Source organism: Arvicola amphibius, chromosome 1, assembly GCF_903992535.2.
Source record: "Arvicola amphibius chromosome 1, mArvAmp1.2, whole genome shotgun sequence".
Classification (NCBI taxonomy): Eukaryota; Metazoa; Chordata; class Mammalia; order Rodentia; family Cricetidae; genus Arvicola; species Arvicola amphibius.
The window spans coordinates 7,884,031-7,904,016 of record NC_052047.1 but is presented as its reverse complement, the minus strand read 5'-3'; the positions used below and the strand labels follow the sequence as shown (position 1 = coordinate 7,904,016).

Genomic DNA, 19,986 nt, shown 5'->3' with positions numbered 1-19,986 from the left:
AAATTTTAAGAAATAGCTGGGCAGTGCTAATGCATGCCTTTGATCCCAGCACTCAGGAGGCAGAGGCAGACGGATCTCTGTGAGTGGGAGGCCAGCCTGGTCTACAAGACAGGACAGGCTCCAAAGCTATAGAGAAACCCTGTCTCGAAAAAAAAACCAAAAAAACAAAACAAACCAACAAAAAAAAAGAAAGAAAGAAAAAATACTACTAAGAAGATAAACTGCCTTGAGATTTCAAAGAAAAGGAAATATCTATTTGTTGGCAGAAAATGAGAATGCTGACCGAGTGTGAGGAGGACACCATGAGAGCCCAGCCATGATGCAGGGGTGGAGGCAACACTGGGCTGTGTCAGTTGCAAAGCACACGCAAGCCAAGCGGTCAGGAAATACAACAGTCTAAGCAGACATTAGGCTTGAAGTAAGACAAAAAGAACACAAGGCAGGTTGCTGAGGAACCTTGAACATTAAGGTATTAGGTGTATATTTATCCTGTTTTTTGATTGTTTTGTTTCGTTTTATGGTTTTTTTTGTTTGTTTTTGAGAGAGGGTTTCTCTATGTAGTTATGGCTGTCCTGGACCTTGTTATGTAGACCAGACTGGTATCGAACTCAGAGATCCACAAGCCTCTACTTCCCTAGTGCTGGAATTAAAGGTGTGTGCTACTATTACCCAGAAAGGGCTTATTTTCTTAAATTTAATTTAAATGTTTGAGACAGGATCTCACTATACCGCTCTGGCTGGCCTGGAACTTGCTATATAGACGAAGCTAGCCTTGAACTCAGAGATCTGCCTACCTCTGCCTACCCCAGTGCTGGGAATTAGAGCCATGAGCCATCATGCCCACTCTTAGTCTGTATTTTTAGTTCTATAGCCAATGAGAAGTTTCTAGGGAGTCTAAGGTACCTAAATATTATTAAAACAGCACAAAGGATATTTTATTTGGTAGCAGTGTATAAAAAAAGAAAACAATCCAACTCACATTGCAAGAAACAAGACAAAGCAGGAGAGTGCATGCATGAAGGAGTGGTTGGGTGCCAGCATGGGAGAGTGACAGAGTGCATGCATGAAGGAGTGGTTGGGTGCCAGCATGGGAGAGTGACAGAGTGCATGCATGAAGGAGTGGTTGGGTGCCAGCACAGGGAAGGGTGACAGAGTGCATGCCAGAAACCTGGTAGGGGTGAAAGGAAATCACAACCTCCACCCCGGCGCTAGGAACAGTGGGTATAAGGGAAGAGCAGACCAGTCATTGCCAGGACAGCTGTTAGAACTAAAACCTTAAGGGGAGCAGTCTTGCAGAGGATAGAAACCTGATGTGGAGACAATGGGTAAACTCAGGAAACAAGCTGGCAACAGACTAAAGAACTTGGCCCAGAGCCAACTAGGTGTACCGATGAAAACTGCTTACTGCCATTTCCATAGCCTTCAAGGGGGTGAGGGCAGGAAGAGAGGAAAGCTGTCACCTGCAGTTTCATTTATGCAAGAGTAAAGCTCAGAGCCTGGTCTCAAGCAAGGACAGTATTGTATTCTAAACAAAAAATGAAAAAGCCTTCTTTGTATATAAAGGCCATCATGATATCAATGCAATTCTTTCTTCTTCTATTGTTGGTGGAGATTGGCAGGCTAATAGCTAAAAGGCAGAGACACTGATGGCCCTAAATGACAGCTCTAGAAAGGATACTCTGATTTCCAAGAGAGTGGACTAGTACAAGGTACACACTAGGGAGGACACACTAGTGGAAGCACAGATGTGCCATCAGTGGGATGAGCGCACAGCTCTGTCTGGGCTCGGAGATACTGGCTTAGTGGGGCTAAGAACTTGCCTCCTAAGCATGAGCACTGCAGACCCACGGAAAGCCAGATGTTGTACAGGGCCCTAATTCCAGCACTTCTGTAGTGAGATGGGAGGTGAGACGGGAATCCCAGAAGCTCAGGGAGCCAGCCAGCCTGTTGTACCGAGCAATAAACAGGAGCTCTCAACAAGGTGAGAAATGAAACAGGCTGTCTTCTGACCTCCAGATGTGCACTATGACAAACACATGCCTGAACTTACATGTGCATGCATGCACAAAGATAAAAGTGAATTTGAAGATGTATATATAATATTTCAATAAAGTTATAATACAAAAAGTGCATAGCAGTACAGAGTGGTTTGAAGAAGAATGACCCCACAGCTCATATATTTGAATGCTTAGAATACATAATACAAATATGTAGATCTTTTATGGAAAGGACAGACAGAAAACTAGGTGCACATGAGAGAAACTATATACACAGTACATGCATGGGAATGGGCTGGAAGAGGGAAGAGCAGGGTGGAGGAGGCAAAGAAGTTTAGAAGCAGGAGTCAGAGCAGAGACTGTAAGGACAAAAGGACAAGAAATGGAATACAGAAATGCAGAAAGACTTGTGGGATGTCCAAGTTTACTCCGCTCCCTTCCTGCACCTTCAGGTCACCGGTTTTTATTCTACCCATGAATAGATCACTGGGTATGTGTTACACTGGGAATGGAATCATGCACACCACACACATTCAAACACCCATGAAACACAACTGAGAGTAACTAGCAAGTGCTTTATATCACCGCGGGATACATGGAGACTGGATCTGTCCCTATGAAGTTTATGTACTGAGAATACAAAATTTGACTCCTTTAGCTCATGAAGTTTCATTTTCCTTTCATTAAGAATGATATGATAGGAGCAGTGTTGTAGAATATTATTTTAAGGTGCATTACCTTTGTTTATGCTCTGGAACACATGTTTAATAGTGCAAAGATGTGCTTAATTAAATAAAATTCACCTGCAGTCAGGAGGCTGTGTCAGATGAAGGGTTTTTAAGGAGCGGTGAGGCCAAGCATGAATTGAGTTCTTTAGAGGGACAGAGACTTAGATAAGTTCCCTTGGTAACCTTGAAAGAGTTGGTGCCTTAGGGAACAGAATTTACTCGCTGCAGCTAAGGAACAGCTGCCAGTAGCAGCAGAATTGCAGTTGCTGATTAAGATAGCTATAGCTTAATGGGAGGAGTGAGAATATGAGCAAAGAGGTCAAGATCTTGATGGGGACACCCACTAAAACAGTTTACCTGAACTAATGGTAGCTCACCAACTTTAGCCAGACAGGGAAGGAAAAAGCATAGATCCAAACTAGTACCTCTGAATGTGGGTGACAGTTGTATGGTTGGGGCAGACTGCGGGGCCACTAGCAGTGGCATCAGGATTTATCCCTATTGCTTGTACTGGCTTTTTGGAACTTATTCTCTTTGGATGTATTCCTTGCTCAGCCTAGATATAGTAGAGAGGGCCTTGGTCCTTCCTCAAAGCAATGTGCCTTACCCTCTCTGAGGAGTAGATAGGGGGTAGAATGGGGAAGTGAAGGAATGGGAGGACAGGAGGGAATGGGAACTGGATTGGTACGTAAAATGGAAAAAAAGTTTGATTTCTATTTAAAAATAAGTAAATAAATAAATAAGAAAACAATTGGCTCCAACGTGGGGCACAAAAATGTTATGTGATGTTTTACTCTTTTGTCATTTTGGGAGGCCCACCACCCAGCTCCCAAATAAATCACACATGGAGACTTATTCTTACTTATGAATGCCCAGCTTTAGCTTGGCTTGTTTCTTGTCAGCTTTTCTTAAATTATCCTGATTAACTTTTGCCTCTGGGCTTTTTCCTTTCTTACTTCTGTATTTCTTACATTCCTTCTTACTCCATGACTGGCTGTGTAGCTGGGTGACTCGATGTCCTCTTTCCTTGTTCTCTTGTCCCTCTCCTTCCTCGTTTCTCCTATTTATACTCTCTGCCTGCCAGCCTAACCTGCCTTGCTTTGTTAGATCATCAGGTGTTTTAGACAGGCAAAGAATCACAGCTTCACAGAGTTAAAACAAATGCAGCATAAACAAAAGTAACACACCTTAAAAATATATTCCCAACACAGCGGTTAAGAGCACTAGCTGCTCTTCCAGAGGTCCTGAGTTCAATTGTTGGCTCACAACCATCTGTATGGGATTTGATGCCCTTTTCCGGCACACAGGCATACATACAGGAGAGCACTCATACATAAAAAATAAAAGAAGGAAATAAAAGAAGAAGAGGAAGGCTAGATGGGGCCAATGAGATGGCTCAATGGATAAAGGTCTTCCTACCAAGCTTCAAGACCTGAGTTTGATCCCTGGGAACCAAAAAACAGGAGGAGAGAACCAGCTTCCACAAAAGAACCTCCACATTAAGTGTATGACACTTGACCCACCACCTTCCAAAGGGAACTAAAAGTAACTATCTGGTATGTGATTCTTCTATTTATTCCTGCATTTGGTTTTGTGATATTGGGGATCAAGCTGAAAGCCTTCCTTACACAGTAGGTGAACAATCCACCACTTAACCACATACTCATTTCTTTGGCTTGACATTGTTGAAACATAAAGCAGTTTTCCAAAGAAAAATAGGCTCTAAGCTATAAGCTATACTGAACCTTTCATTCTCTTGATGAAGGAGGGTTATCTGTATATCTGTTGTTTTATTGGTTAATTAATAAAGAAAATTGCTTGGCTTGATAGGTCAGGACATAGGTAGGCGGAGTAGACAGAACAGAATTGTGGGGAAAAAAAGCAGAGTCAGGCAGTCGCCATAGGCAGTTGCCATGCCATGCCTCTCTTCTCTGAGTCGGATGCAGGGTAAGATCTCTCCTGGTAAGTGACCACCTCGTGGTGCTACATAGATTACTAAATATGGGTTAGTCAAGATGTGAGAGTTAGCCAATAAGAGGCTAAAACTAATGGGCCAGACAGTGTTTAAATGAATACAGTTCCGCCGTTCCTTCAACACATTCTGCTCAACTTTTAAAAAGTAACCAAATTTGAGAAGTTACATGTGTATGCATATATATCAGGTTTGTTGGCAGAGTCTTACTGCAGGCTGGCCTTGAAATTGCCTGTAAATGAGGACCTTGACCTTCTGCTCCTTCTGCATACACCTCCCACGTGCTGGGTTCACAAGGCGTGCACAGCCACACCCAGTCTGTGGTACTGAGAAGCAAACCTATGGCTCTGTGCAAGGAAGGCAAGCACTCTACCAACTGATTGATAGAGCACCAATTATAACCTTAAAGTAAGTACAATTCAAAAAAGATTAAATTGTTACATTCTTATTTATACACTGACTGCTAGTCATTTCAACTGACCCAAGCTTTAGCAAAGAGCTGAATTGTCTAGAAACTAAATAAAGCTATCCCATTGACATAAATAATAGGGGTTTAAGCTGGCAGTAAAATGGCTGATTAAGTACTACTCATGAATCTCTGGTATTACAGCAGCTAACTTCTCACAGAATGAAGTAGCAGTTACATACAATCACACTCTTACTTCGTTGTCTTCTGTAATCACTGCTCATTCACACTCTCAGAGGAAAGGCCAGACTTAAAAAACAGAAGCAATGTTCTTTAATGATGTTAAAAGCATTCATTGCTGTTAAAAGAAACATGGTCACAAACCTTGCTGAAGAGGCTGACTGTTTACACTGGGATTCTGACTAGCTGGCTGGGCTGAGCTACTGGCTGTTGTGGCTGTAACAAGCCGGACATAATGGAACTTGCTTCCAGGCACTTGGATCTGCTGGACATTGGGAGCAGTTGCCAGAGGAATGATGGTCTTAAACTGTGATGTGCTCATCCCTCCAACAGTGATGGTCTGCACAGCCGATTTCACTGCCTGTCAAATAAGACAGAAAACATGCCTACCATTAATCTGTTAACTTTAATGTGCTCGTAAGCTGCATCAACAACTTGTTCAGAAAGAAATGAAAGAAATATTCATCTGGAGCTGGAGAGAATATGGCTCAGGGGTCAGCACTCTCCAGAGAACCAGAGTTTGGTCCCTAGCATCAACTGCAACTCAATCTCCAGGGACCCGATGCACTCTTCTGGACCCCACGGGCACCTGCACCCATACACACAAAACCACACACACACAACTTAAACACTTTTTAAAAATCATTAAAAACACAGGAGAATAAGAAAAGTAGGGAGGGAGATATGGAAGGGAATGGGAAGAGAGAAAGGGAGAAAAAATTATAATCTCAAAAAAAAAGATTTTAAAATAAAAAATGCAAGAATTCACACAATTTTGTTGATATTAGATAAAATTTATGAGAAAGGTATAATTTTTGACTCTCAGAATTAAAAAGAAAATATAGATGTTTTTACCAAATAAACTAACTATATTGTTTTTCATTGAACATATTCTAAAGAAGGACCATTCTGTCCCCATATCAAGTTTAGTTGATTCTGAAAGACTACAACTCTGACTACCCCCGCCACACAAACCTATAGTGCCAAATACTGTTCAAAATTATTCAAGTTAATCATTATCGAGACTCTAGACAAACTAACTGATTTAGGTATAACAAATCTGACTAAAATTTTACAAATCATTTCAATAATTTTCTCTCCCAGACAGTAAGCTGACACTTCCCAGGAAGCTAACAAAACTTTGGAAGCAGTCCATAAAGCAACTAGTCTCATGAGATGCCCTGAGTTTTTGTGACTCATGATTAACACGCACTTTAACACAAGCAAAGGTGAACTGGCGTGCAGGATGGACACTTGGCAATCTCAGCAAGCAGAGGCTGAGGCCAGAGGTGAGTTTGTCAAGACCGCTGTGGGTGACAGTCAAACCCTAACAGAAACAATAGATAAATAAAATAAAGACAATTTGATCTCTTGTAATCTATTATTTCCTAAGGTATTACATAAATCCCCACTTAGTCTACAGAAGTCCTCCATACCATATGGACAACCACCATATGGCAAAAAATATAATTCACTTATTTACACTTTCTTCTGTCTCAAGGGACTCAGGGCAGAGCTCGGAAGTAGAATGCTTACTTAGCAATGGAGAGGCTTAAAAACAGGGTGGGGTAACTATAGAGATAGGTTTGTAGTTATGAGCACTTGCTCTTCTTGCAGAGAAGCCAGCTCACGACCTTCCTTTATAGGGCCAGTTCCAGGGAATCTGCGGGCCTCTTCTGGCTTCTATGGTTATCAGGAATACACACAGTGCACAGACATACAGAAAGGCAAAACTCTCAGACACATAAAAAGAAAATCTTAAAAGCAAAACCTTAGAATTTTTAAATATTAAACTTTTATCTTAAGCTTGAAGCTACCACTCTTACAAGTCATACATAACTGGTTTTAAACTGAGTAAGTCAGCTCTGACTACATTTTACATCAGTACACAAATCTGTCTACATTTTAAAAATACCTATCTATTATTATTACATATGTGTGGGTATGATGTGTGTGCCTCTATGTGCACATGGACACCCGTGGATGTGGACGTCAGAGGTCAGGGGGTACAGTCAGTTCTCTCCCTCGTGATCAACTCAGGCTGCAGCACCTGTGCAGCCAGCACTTTAACCCACGAAGCCATCTTGCTAGCCCACGTCTGTTTACATGTTGTACATGCACACATATGTAAAAGTTACTGTAACCTCGAATCAGATCATTTAACCTTTTTTTGTTTCTCTCTCTCTCTCTCCTTCACCTTCTTTGGGAAAGCTGCTTAGCGGCACAGTTCTTACTTGCCCAGCATGTACAGGACTAGACTTGATCCTGACATGCTCACACATAAACATTAATATGATGTTAACTTTGCCACATCTACAAACTTATTTTTATTGTCCTATTTTCTCCATGTTTCTTACTTTACCTTTTGCCTCAAGAATTTACTGTTGCATTTTCTTAAATGTGGGTCTAATGACAGAAAACTCAGAAGGAAGGATCCTTGTTCTTAATATGCATCTAAACTGCTGAATTCTTAATCTCAGTTTAAAAGTTTTTGTTTCCAGATGGTCATATCAGGTCTAGGACATAGTTCAATGGTCAGGAACTTGCTGAACATATGTGAAGCTCCCAGCAAACTGTCCTCTAACTTCCATGCACACTCCAACACACACACAAGCGCACACACTAAATACACTGCAATAAAAATTAAAACACCAGCAAAAAAAAAAAAAAGTTAAGGGCAGGGCTAGATAGCTTCCCTGTAAAATTCAACTAAAACATTTATACACACCAATTTTACTTAAATTAGTACAAAAATAATATAGGAATAATAAAGGAACAATAACTATAATAAATAATAATAATTATAAAAATAATAAAGGAATTCTTCCAAAGGTATTCTATGTGGCCAGTATTATTCCAACACCAAAATCAAGTAAGAATACAAAAAAAAAAAACCTATGGGCAGGTATCTTTGACAAACATAGATGCAAAAATCCTCAACAAAACTACTAGCCCTCCGAGCAAGGGGTACGGGTCATTAACACAGTGTTTGCCTGGCCCCAGGACCATGAAACAGTAACTACAACACTAACAACAGACTCCCTAGAAGTGTTGTCTACAGCACTCGGGCAGAGAAGAGGATGCCATGGGTTGAATGCTAATCTGGGCAACACAGAAAACTCCAGACAGCCTGAACTACAAAGTAAGACAGAAACTACAAAAACATACAAATCAGTAACTGAATTGCAACCAACCATGTGATCATCTCAACAGACACACAAAAAACAATGTTATAAACTTAGTAACCCTTTGGAATAGAGATTTCAGGGAACAGAAGTAACTTACTTAAACATATAGAGCCATGTCCAAATTCCAAGAGCTAGTTCTGCTGATAAGGAAGAACTGGGAACTTTCTAAGAACCTCAGACAAAAAAAAAAAAAAAAAAGAAAATGTTCACTGTCACTATTTTACTCAATGCAGTGCCAAGTAGAGCGACAGGGAAGAGAAAGACACACTATACACACTGGGGAAGAGGAAGTCAAACTGTCACTGTCGGCAGATGACACGCTCTTTGGCTCTACCAGAAAACCTGCAAACCTAACCAACACTAAGTAAGAAATCAAGCGTTTCAGGACGCACTGTCAACAGATAAAAGGACCAGCACTGCTACCGGCTAACAGTAGCAACTGTCCGAGACCGAAATCAGGAGAGCCATCACATTGACACCAGCCAGTAAAACAGACCCCTCAATACTGATCCATATATTTAGCCTGAAAAGTGAGAGCATTCTACAATAAAAACTATAAAGCATTGGTTAAATGAAGCTGGAGCATAGCGATAGAACATGGGCTCAGAACATATGATGCCTTTGGTTTAATTCCCAGTACCAAAGTATATGTAATGCGCTCACATGGGGGAGGGGTGTGTGCAGACACACACAAACATTTTTTTTAAAGACATGATCCCAAGCTGGTGTCAAACTGAGTCTGGGGTTGACCTCCAGCTTGTAGGCCAGCAGCCTCTACTGAGATTACAGGTGTGTGTGACCATGCCCCGTTTTATTCTCTACTTTCTCTACTGCAGACTGAATCCAGGGTTCAGGTACGCTAGGCAAGCACGGGATCCACTGAACACATTCCAAGTCCTGAAAGAAACAGCACACACTGGTCATCTTGCTAAACTTAAACTTTAATTCTAATAGTTCAGTTGTGGTCTTTGTGTTTTGTAATTGCATATGACTGTAAATGAGAGAACTGTGATACGTTTTCATATTCATCTTAATCCCTTATTTCATTTTCTTGCTGGGCATTAATTCAGATCTGCAGAATTGATCAAGTATCAAAAGTAGATATTACCATTCAACACTGTGCTGGTACATGGAATCTAAGATTTTTCTTCCTTTTCAAATTGTGAGTATTGTATTTATGCAGTTTCAAATTTCTTTTTTTCTTGTTATCTTTTTTCCAGACAGGATTTCTCTGTGAAGCCCTGATTGCCCTGGAACTCACTTTGTAGACCAGGCTGGCCTCGAACTCACACAGATCCACCTGTCTCTGCCTCCCAGTGCTGGGATTAAAGGCGTGCACCACCACCACCTGGCTCAAATTTCTTTTTACCAAAGTAGAAGATGAATATCATCAGGGATTTTATGCATCAGCTGGAACTGTGGCAATTACTCTCTGCTGCTGCTTCTTCTAATTAGTTTTGTATGTTAAAACACTGGATTTAGGAAATTGAAATATAACGTAACAAATAACTCTAAAAGGAATACCAGGATTTCAGAACAAAAGATACACTAAAGGACAGAAAACAGGATGAAATTGGTAAAACTTGTCTACAAAATGAGTTCTAGGACAGCCAGGACGGTTACACAGAGAAACCCTGCCTTGAAAAAAAACAACAACAGCAAAAGTAAAACATAAAGAAGAAGTGGTTCTCAACCTTGGCAACGCTTTGGCCCTTTAATACAGTTCCTCCCGTGGTGAAAACTCCAGCCACAAAAGTATTTCATTGCTATTTCACAACTGGAACATAAGATAAATATCTGATATGCAAGGTATCTGACGTACAAAACCTGTGGGGGGGGGGGGGGGTTCAAGACCCATAGGTTGAGATTCAATGACTTAAAGCAAGGAGAAATAAATAAAACAGAATATTTCATTAATTCAGTGTTTGCATGTCTAATAAATACAAAATTTCACGATTACTGAGAAAACACAACAGAAGAAATTTGTCTTGCAGTGAGAAACAGCTGCAGTTTTCAAGGGAGTTGAGAAAGTACTGGCATCTCGATTTCAGCAGTAATTTAGTCTCAGAGACGGAGAAGAGCGTGAGATCTGTCTGAAACGTTAACAAGGTTGCCCCCCCCCAAAAAAAAATGAATAAGCAGCCTCCCTCAACAGAAAGAAAAGAACTTAATGAAAGAGCCCTGACACGCACCACCGGGTTGGGCGGGAAGCAACGGCAGATAAGGACGAGAACTGCCAGAAGCCAGTTAGCTACTTTTCTTAATTCCACTCAGTGATTCTCTACTCCCACCCACAACATGAATGAAAATATCTAACCTAGCCTACAGATTCTAATTTAAACAGGGTATGGAAGGAAGTCAGACATTAGTTTTGGGTTCTTTTTGTTTGTTTTGCTTTGTTTTTAAAGAGGGCCCTTAGCGACTCTGACCGATCTCCCTCAGATGTTCCTCAACGTCTTCTACCAAACTGTCTACTACAACTCAGCAGGTCTCCTTTATAAAAACGCAACCTCTTATTATTCAGAACAGTGGCTCTCAGTCTAAGTGCCCATTTGAATCACTCAGGGGCAGCTTCAAAATCTTGATATCAAACCAAACTGCAGAGAGAATAAATCAGACACTCTGGGATGAGAATTTCCCGTGATTCTAATGTGCAGACAAGGTGAGGTACACTGCCAACAACAGAAGTCCCTGAAGACAGTAATTCTTCCAGTAGAGCCTTCAAAGCCAGGTGTGGTGGCATATGCCAGTAATCCCAGCACTCAGAAGGCTGAGGCAGAAGGATTGCCTTGAGTTCGAGGCCATCCTAGGCTATATAGAAAAACTTTGAAGACAAAATAAAACAAGAATACCCTTCTCTGTTTAAATCTTAGTCATAAACACACACACACATACACACGCACATATCAGTCTGCCTGCAATCATTAAGATTCTGCACACAACTTTCACTGTTTCCATCTAAGGTTTTTATCTTCCTCAACTCCTTAAAATTAAACCCTTACTTGTATTTTAGCCCCAGTGTTCATCATTATGCATGGATAAGCTGATTTCATTTGCACGTGGATGCCTACTTAAATAAGTTGTATGACGTATCATAGTTACATATTATATAGAGCAAACATTCAATTTTTTAAAATTTATGAATAATTGCAAATCAAGGAAGAAGCCAGGGAAAAAGATAATGTCTTTCCAGAGTCATAGGGTGGCATCTCATAGGGAAAAAAAATGTTTTCCACCCAAGTGACTTTTAAAATAAACCTGCTTTGTATGTTTTTCTACACTGGTATAATGACATTAATATGTCTTAGGGAAGTAAGTTAGACACTTACCTTCTTAGAATGAAAACAAATCATGAAAAGTTTTCAAATACTTCGAATAAAGTGTAGTTTAGCTCCAAGAACATCGACAATATGCTTGGCAACATCTAATACTCTTTTCTAGTACTGATTGGTAGCCAGCAAAAACTCCCATCTCCATCAAGAAATGGCTGCTTAGCGTTTTATAACTGCAAACCCACTACATGTGTTTATTATTACCCAAGAGTAAATGTGTTATATACGAACTGAAGAATAACTAAGTGCATTACATATTTCATTAAAAAAAAACCTATCTATATTCACATGGGCCATAAAAATCACCAATGATTACTCTGTTACCAAGTGTTTAAAATAAAATCTTTACTAGCAAAAACTCCTTGCTTGTGGTTGAGGGTGTCGCTCAGAGAGACACAGAGAGGGGAAATATGAATCCTTCATCACAATGCTTATAAGCACACCTTGGAGGCAGAAGCAGGAGTGCTACAGAGTAGATCCAGTATTAAACAAACAAGCAAAAAAAGAAAGAAAACAATTTGATTACTAAATTAATTGTGTACTCACTGAGTGCCTATTGTCTGCTTGGGAATATATGAAAACTAAAGTACTTGAAGTTACTTGTAGACAACAAATGCAGCAACCACAGTATTTGGCATTTGTGGCTGGTTTCCTTTTTTACCTTATTTGGTGACTTCAAAGGTGAGATGGCTATCTTATTTGGTGTCTGTGTTGTAGAATTTAAAGTTGATCCAATAACGCCACTTTCCGATATAGTTATGGTCTTTGATGGAGTTCCAGGAGTAGACTGTGGAAGAACCCTACCTGCAAGTGAGAGGCAGCACACCAGTTGACTATTGTTAATAACAGTTTAAAACCTTACATGATGATAACCTATATATACAAGGACTTTAGTGTCACATATATCAATAGATGACTTTAAAGACATTAGTTAGACCCTAAGGAATACAATGAACCTAAGAATTATCAAGAATATGCTCTGAAACATAGCTGAGCTATTTCTATCAGAGAGTAAGCTTGGAACAATTCAGGACTTTTGCCCCGGGTCGCTTCAGCTGTACTTTTCGTGTACTACAGCTGATTTCTCATTTGAACAATTTTTCAGGGCAAAATTGAAATCCACAGTTCTACTGGGACACAGCTTTGTTGGTAGAGGGCTTGGTTAGCATGCAGGAAACCATGGATCTCTCCCTAAAACCTCATCAACCAGGAAAGATGGGACACCACTTGGAAGGCAGAGACCTGAAGATCCAGGATCATTCTCAGCTACACAGCAACAGGCTAACCAGGAATACATCAGACTTTGACTCAAAAAACAAAAACAAAACTCATACAGACACTTATAAAAACAGCTACTGGGGGCCAGAGAGATGGCTCAGTGATTAAGAGTACTTGCTATTCTTCCAGAGAGCCAAAGCCAGAGCCCAACACCCACATCAGGTGGCTTACAACTCTCTGTAACTTCAGCTCTAGGGGATCCAATGCCCTTTCCTGCCCTCTAAAGGTACCCACACAAATATGACCACACACACACATATAAAAGCTATAATTGAATGGACAAACCCGAACACTAATTTTAGAGGCACCGAAGGGAAAGAAAATTTCATCTAGCTGCTCTGGCCAGATTCCACACTTCGCTCTATCTTGCACAATAACTCCTCTGAAACGACCCTGGGGAAATGCAAGGGGCCTGGATGACTTAGGGAACTGGAAGCCATATTTCAATATGTGAAATATCAGAAAGTTTTATACTGGGCGAGAAAAGAATACAAAGCCATTCTAACTTTCTTTCCTTCACCTACCTTTACCCATGGTCGGCCCCAGCCCTAGATCTCTACATTCTTGAAGGAGTATATGGAATAGTCACTACTGCTGTTCACAAGAATTCTGATGCACACGGTAGCACTGTACTCTGGCTTGATACCCTTCCAGTCTTGAGGCTAATTAGGGTCATGTGACGACCACTGGCAACTGAGCTATGAATTACCCCTTCTAGAGTCCTTTCCTCTGCTGTGTCTGAGGTGGGAGTGACCATGAGGGGAATCCTCTGAACTGCAAATGGACATTCAGATTCTTCTGAAGTATGAATAACAAACAAAAAAACTTTTCTTTGAAACGATTTGGAGATTATTTTGGCAGAAAATCAAGATTATCCTGACTGACCCATGCTGCCAGGTTGAAGAAACAAAACCATATCAAATACACAGAAGTAGGGGGGGAAAGCCATTAAGTCCAGCACTATGAAAGAATTTCTGACAAAAATTTCATACTAAGAGCACTCTCTCAACAGAAAGGAGCCTGAAGTCACCGAGGGTGGTATAACCAAACCCACTGGCAAGGAGGGAAGGTGTAAGGATTTAAGAAGTGGAGACAGCACGGAAATGCCCTCTACAGTTCCTCTAACCCAGGTGCTAGGTTCAAACCTCAGCTAGCGAGGGAGAGAGAAGATGCAAAAGCTAGCGGGATGATAACAAGGATGGCTTCTTTACACAAAGGAACTGAGCAGTTCAAAGCAGGAACGTCTCTAAATGGGAATCAAATTTTTCTTAATTTATTAATTTAAAAACATTTTAGGACCTATGAAATGGCCCAGTGGGTTTGACTCCTGGGACCCACATGGAAAGCAGAACACCAATCCCCACAAGTTGTCTTCTGACCTCCACACATCCACTCCATCAATCAACCAACTTAAAACTAAGGTAATTTTTAATTTTTTTTTTTTGTGTATGTGCTTTGCAAAGTAAATGCCTGAGGAACAAGCCTAAAGTTCCAACAACCATCATTATGAAGTTATTATAGCAATGCAGCTTCATAAAAATGTCCATTGTCTTGGGTATTAATATTTCATATTAAATAGGTATTATCTTTCAGGAAACATTCGTTTTTTTAAAAAAGATCTTATTTTTATTATTTTTTAACAATTATATGTATTGTAGCATTTGGGTGAGGTTTTTGGGTTCTGCTCTGTTTTCTTGAGACAGGGTTTCTCTGTGTGTAGCACTGGCTGTCCTGGAACTCAAATCTGTAGACCAAGCTGGCCTCAAACTCAGCTCTGCCTGTCTCTGCTTCCTGAGTGCTGGGATTAAAGGCTTGTGTCACTACTGCCTGGCTTGTGTGAGTTTTTGTTTAACTGGTAACCAAAGACTAAAAGTTAAGTACAAAAATAAAGCTTCCTTTGCGATACAGAACTCATTGTTCAGCATGAGTTTTGATATGCATGATAAAAAAATGTGGTAAAATTTTTAGAACTTGACAAATTAAAAACAGCATAGTCAATAATAATAAACACTAATTATTTGAAAATATTAACATTAAAATGATTTCAGTTAAACTGAAATTGACAGCAGTATTTTATAATTCTTAGAAAATAATATTAAGGTCACTTTTTTATGAGTACTGATACTGTTATGGTTAGTTTTATAAATATACTTATTTATGCTATAGAGTAAGGCTGAAATATTTACAGGTAAAAACTTTAGTATCTGAAATTGCTTTAAAACAAACCTGGATGAAAGGGATAGAGTTTATGAAATAAGATTGGTCAAGATCTAATGACTGGTTAAGCTGATTTAAGAATGTAATCAAATTTCATCAAGTTAATTTCTTTAAATAAACAACTGTATGTATACAGGTGTGTAGGAATCTGCCTACACACCTGTCACTAGGCTGCATCTCCAGCTGTGTGTGTCTAAGTATGCATTTGTGCGCAAGAGTGAATGCCCCAGGCCAGAAGGCTAGAGGTACGTCCTATGTGGATGCTAAGAGCCAGACTGGAGCAGTGTGCACTGAGCTCCCTCAGTGAGTACTGAGCCCCTTGGAAAACACTTGTATAGGCAATCTCAATTCTTAAAGATAGTTAATACTAGAGGGGAAAAATCACTTAAAGTGAACTCATTTTTAAAAAGGCAAAAATTATGTTGGAAAGGGCTGGCAGGGTGGCTCAGTAGGTAAAGGTGCTTCCCACACAAACCTGATGACCTGAGGTCAATCCTCATTTTATTTTGCAAAGAAAAACCATATCCTGAAAGTTGTCCTTGATTTCCATACACCCACACTACTAACACAATAACAATTTAAAATTTAAAGCAAACTGTGGAGAAGGAAGAAAACTGAAAGTGTAATTTCTTTCCTGCAGTCCACTGTGCCCTCATCACATCAACTCCAGGTGTTGCGAGTCAGGGTCCCCTGGAAGTAAGGCCACTGAGAGTGATGCTGGGCCTCTCTACACATCTGGAGGTTGTCCCCGCGCACTCAGGAACAAAAGGGACTGGGAAGTGAGAGTGGAAGTCCCTGACAGCAGCTGGGTATCCCGGAGGCCAGCCTGGGCAGACATGCCAGCTGAGGTGCCAGGGCTTGGGCACAGCCACATGGTCAGATGCTTCAGCAGCAGTAGCCTCAGTCCCAGGTAGGGACTGACACTGAGAGTCCACTCAGTGCTCCTGCTCACAGATTTCACCTTCTGGGATAGAGGTGTGCGTTACTGTAGAGCAAACCTAGTGTCTATCACCAAGTTATGTCCCCGCCTACCAACCCTGCATTATTGGCTACTGTTCCCAATATTTAATGGAAGCTATGAGAATAATGAACTCTCATGTGCTTGTGGAAGGGGTGAATCCCTCTGTCCCAGTGGAAAGTTATTCCATTTTGTGAATAAATCTCCAGGAGCCCTGTTTGGATTTTGGAAACGCCAACTAAGTTCCACCTGTAATTCCTTCACTTTCCTCTTAGGTTTATTATGGTTAGTGAGATGGCCTGATGGTGAGGTGCTGCTGCTGCTGAGCACTTGAGAATGGTCCTCGATCCCACATGGTGACCTCCACACACTCTAAGGTACACAAGGACTTGTACTCACCTTGCATGCATGCATGGGCACACACACCCCCACACAAAAATTAAGTGTATAATTTTGCTTTTAAAGTAAGATTTATTATTTTATGTGTGTACAAAATGTGAGCGTGAAGGTCTGTGTTCACCTATCTGTCTGAGGACCCAGGTAGTACACCTCCCTCCCAACAAGCCTTCCAGGAGCTTGGTCTCAAGGCAATTCAAGGGGAAGGTCAGTACATGTGTTACAGTGTGGGTCTTCGGGGAAGGTTAGTACATGTGTTACAGTGTGGGTCCTTGGGGAAGGTCAGTACATGTGTTACAGTGTGGGTCCTCGGGGAAGGTCAGTACATGTGTTACAGTGTGGGTCCTCGGGGAAGGTCAGTACATGTGTTACAGTGTGGGTCCGATGTGGGGCGGGATGGGGTAGGAGGGAATCCTATCTCTTCTACTCCTGTGCTATTCCTGAATGGACATTAAGTGGGGGAATAACCCATACAAAGACCCTAAGCTACAAACAGAATTTCAGGTTTCTAGTTTAGGGTTTGAGTTGAAGACAGGCTCTTGGGTAGCCCAGGCTGGCCTAGAATCTTACACAGTATAAACAAGGATGGCCTTGAGCCCCTTCATTTTTTTCCATCAGGTAAAAAATGAAGGTATGCCTAGATATTCTCCAGATGCCTATGCTGGCTCCCAAGAGCCATAGACATCAAATTTAAACCCAAAAATGACTCTGGTTCTTAAGTATCAAGCAGAGAACACAGGCTGTTTAAATCCTGGTGCCTACTTGGCAGTTTAAATCCTGGTGCCTAGTTGGCAGTTTGGGATAGCCATCTAACTGGCCAACAGAGCCCTGATGTTCTCCTAGGGTAACAAGTACCACCCTCTGAGGAAGACAAACAAGCAGCCTGTTGATGCTGTGGCGGGGAGATGTTCCTTCCGAAACCCTGCACGATACAGCACAGGAGCAAATTCAGCTTGATGCAAACTCTGCCCAAATATTTGAATATTTCGTGATATATTTCAAAATTCAAGTTGTTTTTTTGAGTAATCCACTAAATTTTTCTCAAGGTAGCATTTATGACTTTCCTCTTCTTTAAAAAAAATATTCATTTAGTGACGAGAATTTGGTTGCTCACAGGCCATGATGTGCGTGAGTGAGCTCTCTCCTTCCACCGCCAGGGTCTCAGGGATCAAACCCAGGTGGTGAGACTTAGTGGCAGGAGCCACTGCCCACTGGTCATCATGCCAGATGCTGCCATTTCTTTTCTTTTGAGACAGGATAATACTGCTGGGTCCTGGCTGGCCTACATTCCACAACAACCCTCCTGTCTCAGCCTCTAAAATGTTGGGATTAGAGACACGAGCCACCATATTCAAGGCATTTATGATTTTCTGATCTAACCCTTAACCCTATTCATCTTAAACTCTGTAAATTCAAGGAAGTATACAAGCAATGTAATTTTGTTTCTTTTTGATTTGTTTGGTTTTTTTGAGACAGGGTCTGTCTGTAACCCAGGTTGCCCTGGAACCCTCTGGGCTCAAACCCACAGTAATCCTCCTGGCTCAGCATTCCAAATGAGAATATAGACATACGGCACCATGCCCAGCTAAGACCAAATTCTAAGAGAGATCAACTCATTAGTGAATATTTTTCACACAACAATAAACTATACTAACATAAAAATACCCTGCATCTTAGAAGCTTTCATAATACAGACCTCTAATCTCATTAATCACGTGAGGTGATGGCACTCATATTTTAAAGAAGACAAGCAAAACTAGGAGTATACTATCATACACCTCTAATCCCAACAGTTCAAGGTCAGCCTCAGCTACACAGTGAGCTCTGAGCCCCACCCAGGCTAATTAAGACTATATGTAAACACGCCTCTCTCATAAGATAAATAATACATTTACCCAAGATCATAGAGAAAATCAACTCAAGAGCCATGAATAACAGTCCAATCTCCCAATAGCATTTACATATTACTCTACAGTCTTAAAGACACACATACTCCCTCAATAGCACTCACTGGCAGAACAGCTCCACTGACAATGCGACAAACAGAAGAGTAATCTTGTACAAATACAGAATGTACTGCTCTGCCTTCTAAAAGAGGTCATTTAAACACACCGTCACAGATGGACCTGATGGCATTAGCACATGAAACCAGCCAGTGACAGAGCAATGCTACACGATTCATCTTGACAGACACACAGGACACTGAGAGTTACATGAAGCAGGACAGTGGGTGCCAGGTGTGGAGACAGGGAGGAATGAGGAATAACTTTTAATGAGTCTAGAGTTTTCCAAGTTAAAAATTCTAGAGATGAAAAGGGCTGACATCACATTGTACAACAATGTGAATGTACTCAATGCCACTGAGCAAGCCACTTATGTGGGAAATTTTAATATGTATTTATTGTGTATTGCACACAAACACACAAGCATGTGCTATAGCACACATTTGGAGGTCTGAGAACAACTTTTAGGATTGGGTCTCTCCTTCAGCAACACTGATCTCGGGCTTGGCAGCAAGAGTCTTTACCTTCTAAGCCATCTCACCGGGCCCTTACTAGGAAAACTTTTTAAAATAAAGTAATCCTTAAAGAACTAAATGGTAAAGGAAGAAAAAATTACTATCTCCCAGCAGTAGTTGTATACATCTTTAATCCTAGCACTTATAAAACAGAAGCAGGTTGATCTCTATGAATTCAAGCCCAGCATAGTCTATAGAGCTAGTTCTAATACAGATATGGTTACACAAAGAAACCCTGTCTCAAGAAAAGAAAAGAAAAGAAAAGAAAAGAAAAGAAAAGAAAAGAAAAGAAAAGAAAGAAGGAAGGAAGGAAGGAAGGAAGGAGAAAAAAATACTATCAAGAAAAAACCTAACTGCAGTAGGGGAGACCAACAAGGACCCAGGTATAAAAACAGAGTATAACTAGGGGGCAAGTTATAAGTCAGTGTAAAAAAAACCAAAACATACAAAAAAAAATTTAACTAAAGTTAAGTATGTGTCTCCCAGACAGAAATTTAACAGAGAAATAAGGGAACTAACAGATGTTAAGACTCAAATGGACTTAACAGAAATCTACAGAACATTCCATCCAAACATAAAAGGATATACCTTCTCAGCACCTCACGAAACCTGCTCAAAAATTGACCACATACTAAATAACAAAGCAAACATCAACAGATACAAAAAAAAAAAAATTGGAATAACCCCTTCTATCTTATTGGATTACCATGGCTTAAAATTAGAATTCAACAGCAACACTAATTCTAGAAAGCCCAC

General features: G+C 40.7%; 1 protein-coding gene and 1 non-coding gene across 6 annotated transcripts in view; one reads left to right on the top strand and one right to left on the bottom strand.

The window, feature by feature from the left end:
* Lin54 (lin-54 DREAM MuvB core complex component) overlaps nt 1–19,986 on the bottom strand; it is a 71,697-nt gene that overhangs the window by 15,246 nt on the left and 36,465 nt on the right. For 4 of the 5 annotated variants that reach the window (XM_038339988.1, XM_038340004.1, XM_038339980.1 and 1 more), the window contains exons 4-5: nt 12,525–12,667; nt 5,488–5,704 (exon numbers count right to left, since the gene is read on the bottom strand). In XM_038339988.1, coding sequence (XP_038195916.1) covers nt 5,488–5,704; nt 12,525–12,667 — 360 coding nt within the window. Of the gene's footprint in view, nt 1–5,487; nt 5,705–8,628; nt 8,719–12,524; nt 12,668–19,986 lie in introns of those variants that run through there. The other variant, XM_038340014.1, reaches the window with a different exon arrangement.
* On the top strand, nt 14,970–15,094 carry LOC119806111. The gene has a single exon (XR_005284142.1). It is a non-coding gene; the product is annotated as a small nucleolar RNA SNORA40 (small nucleolar RNA).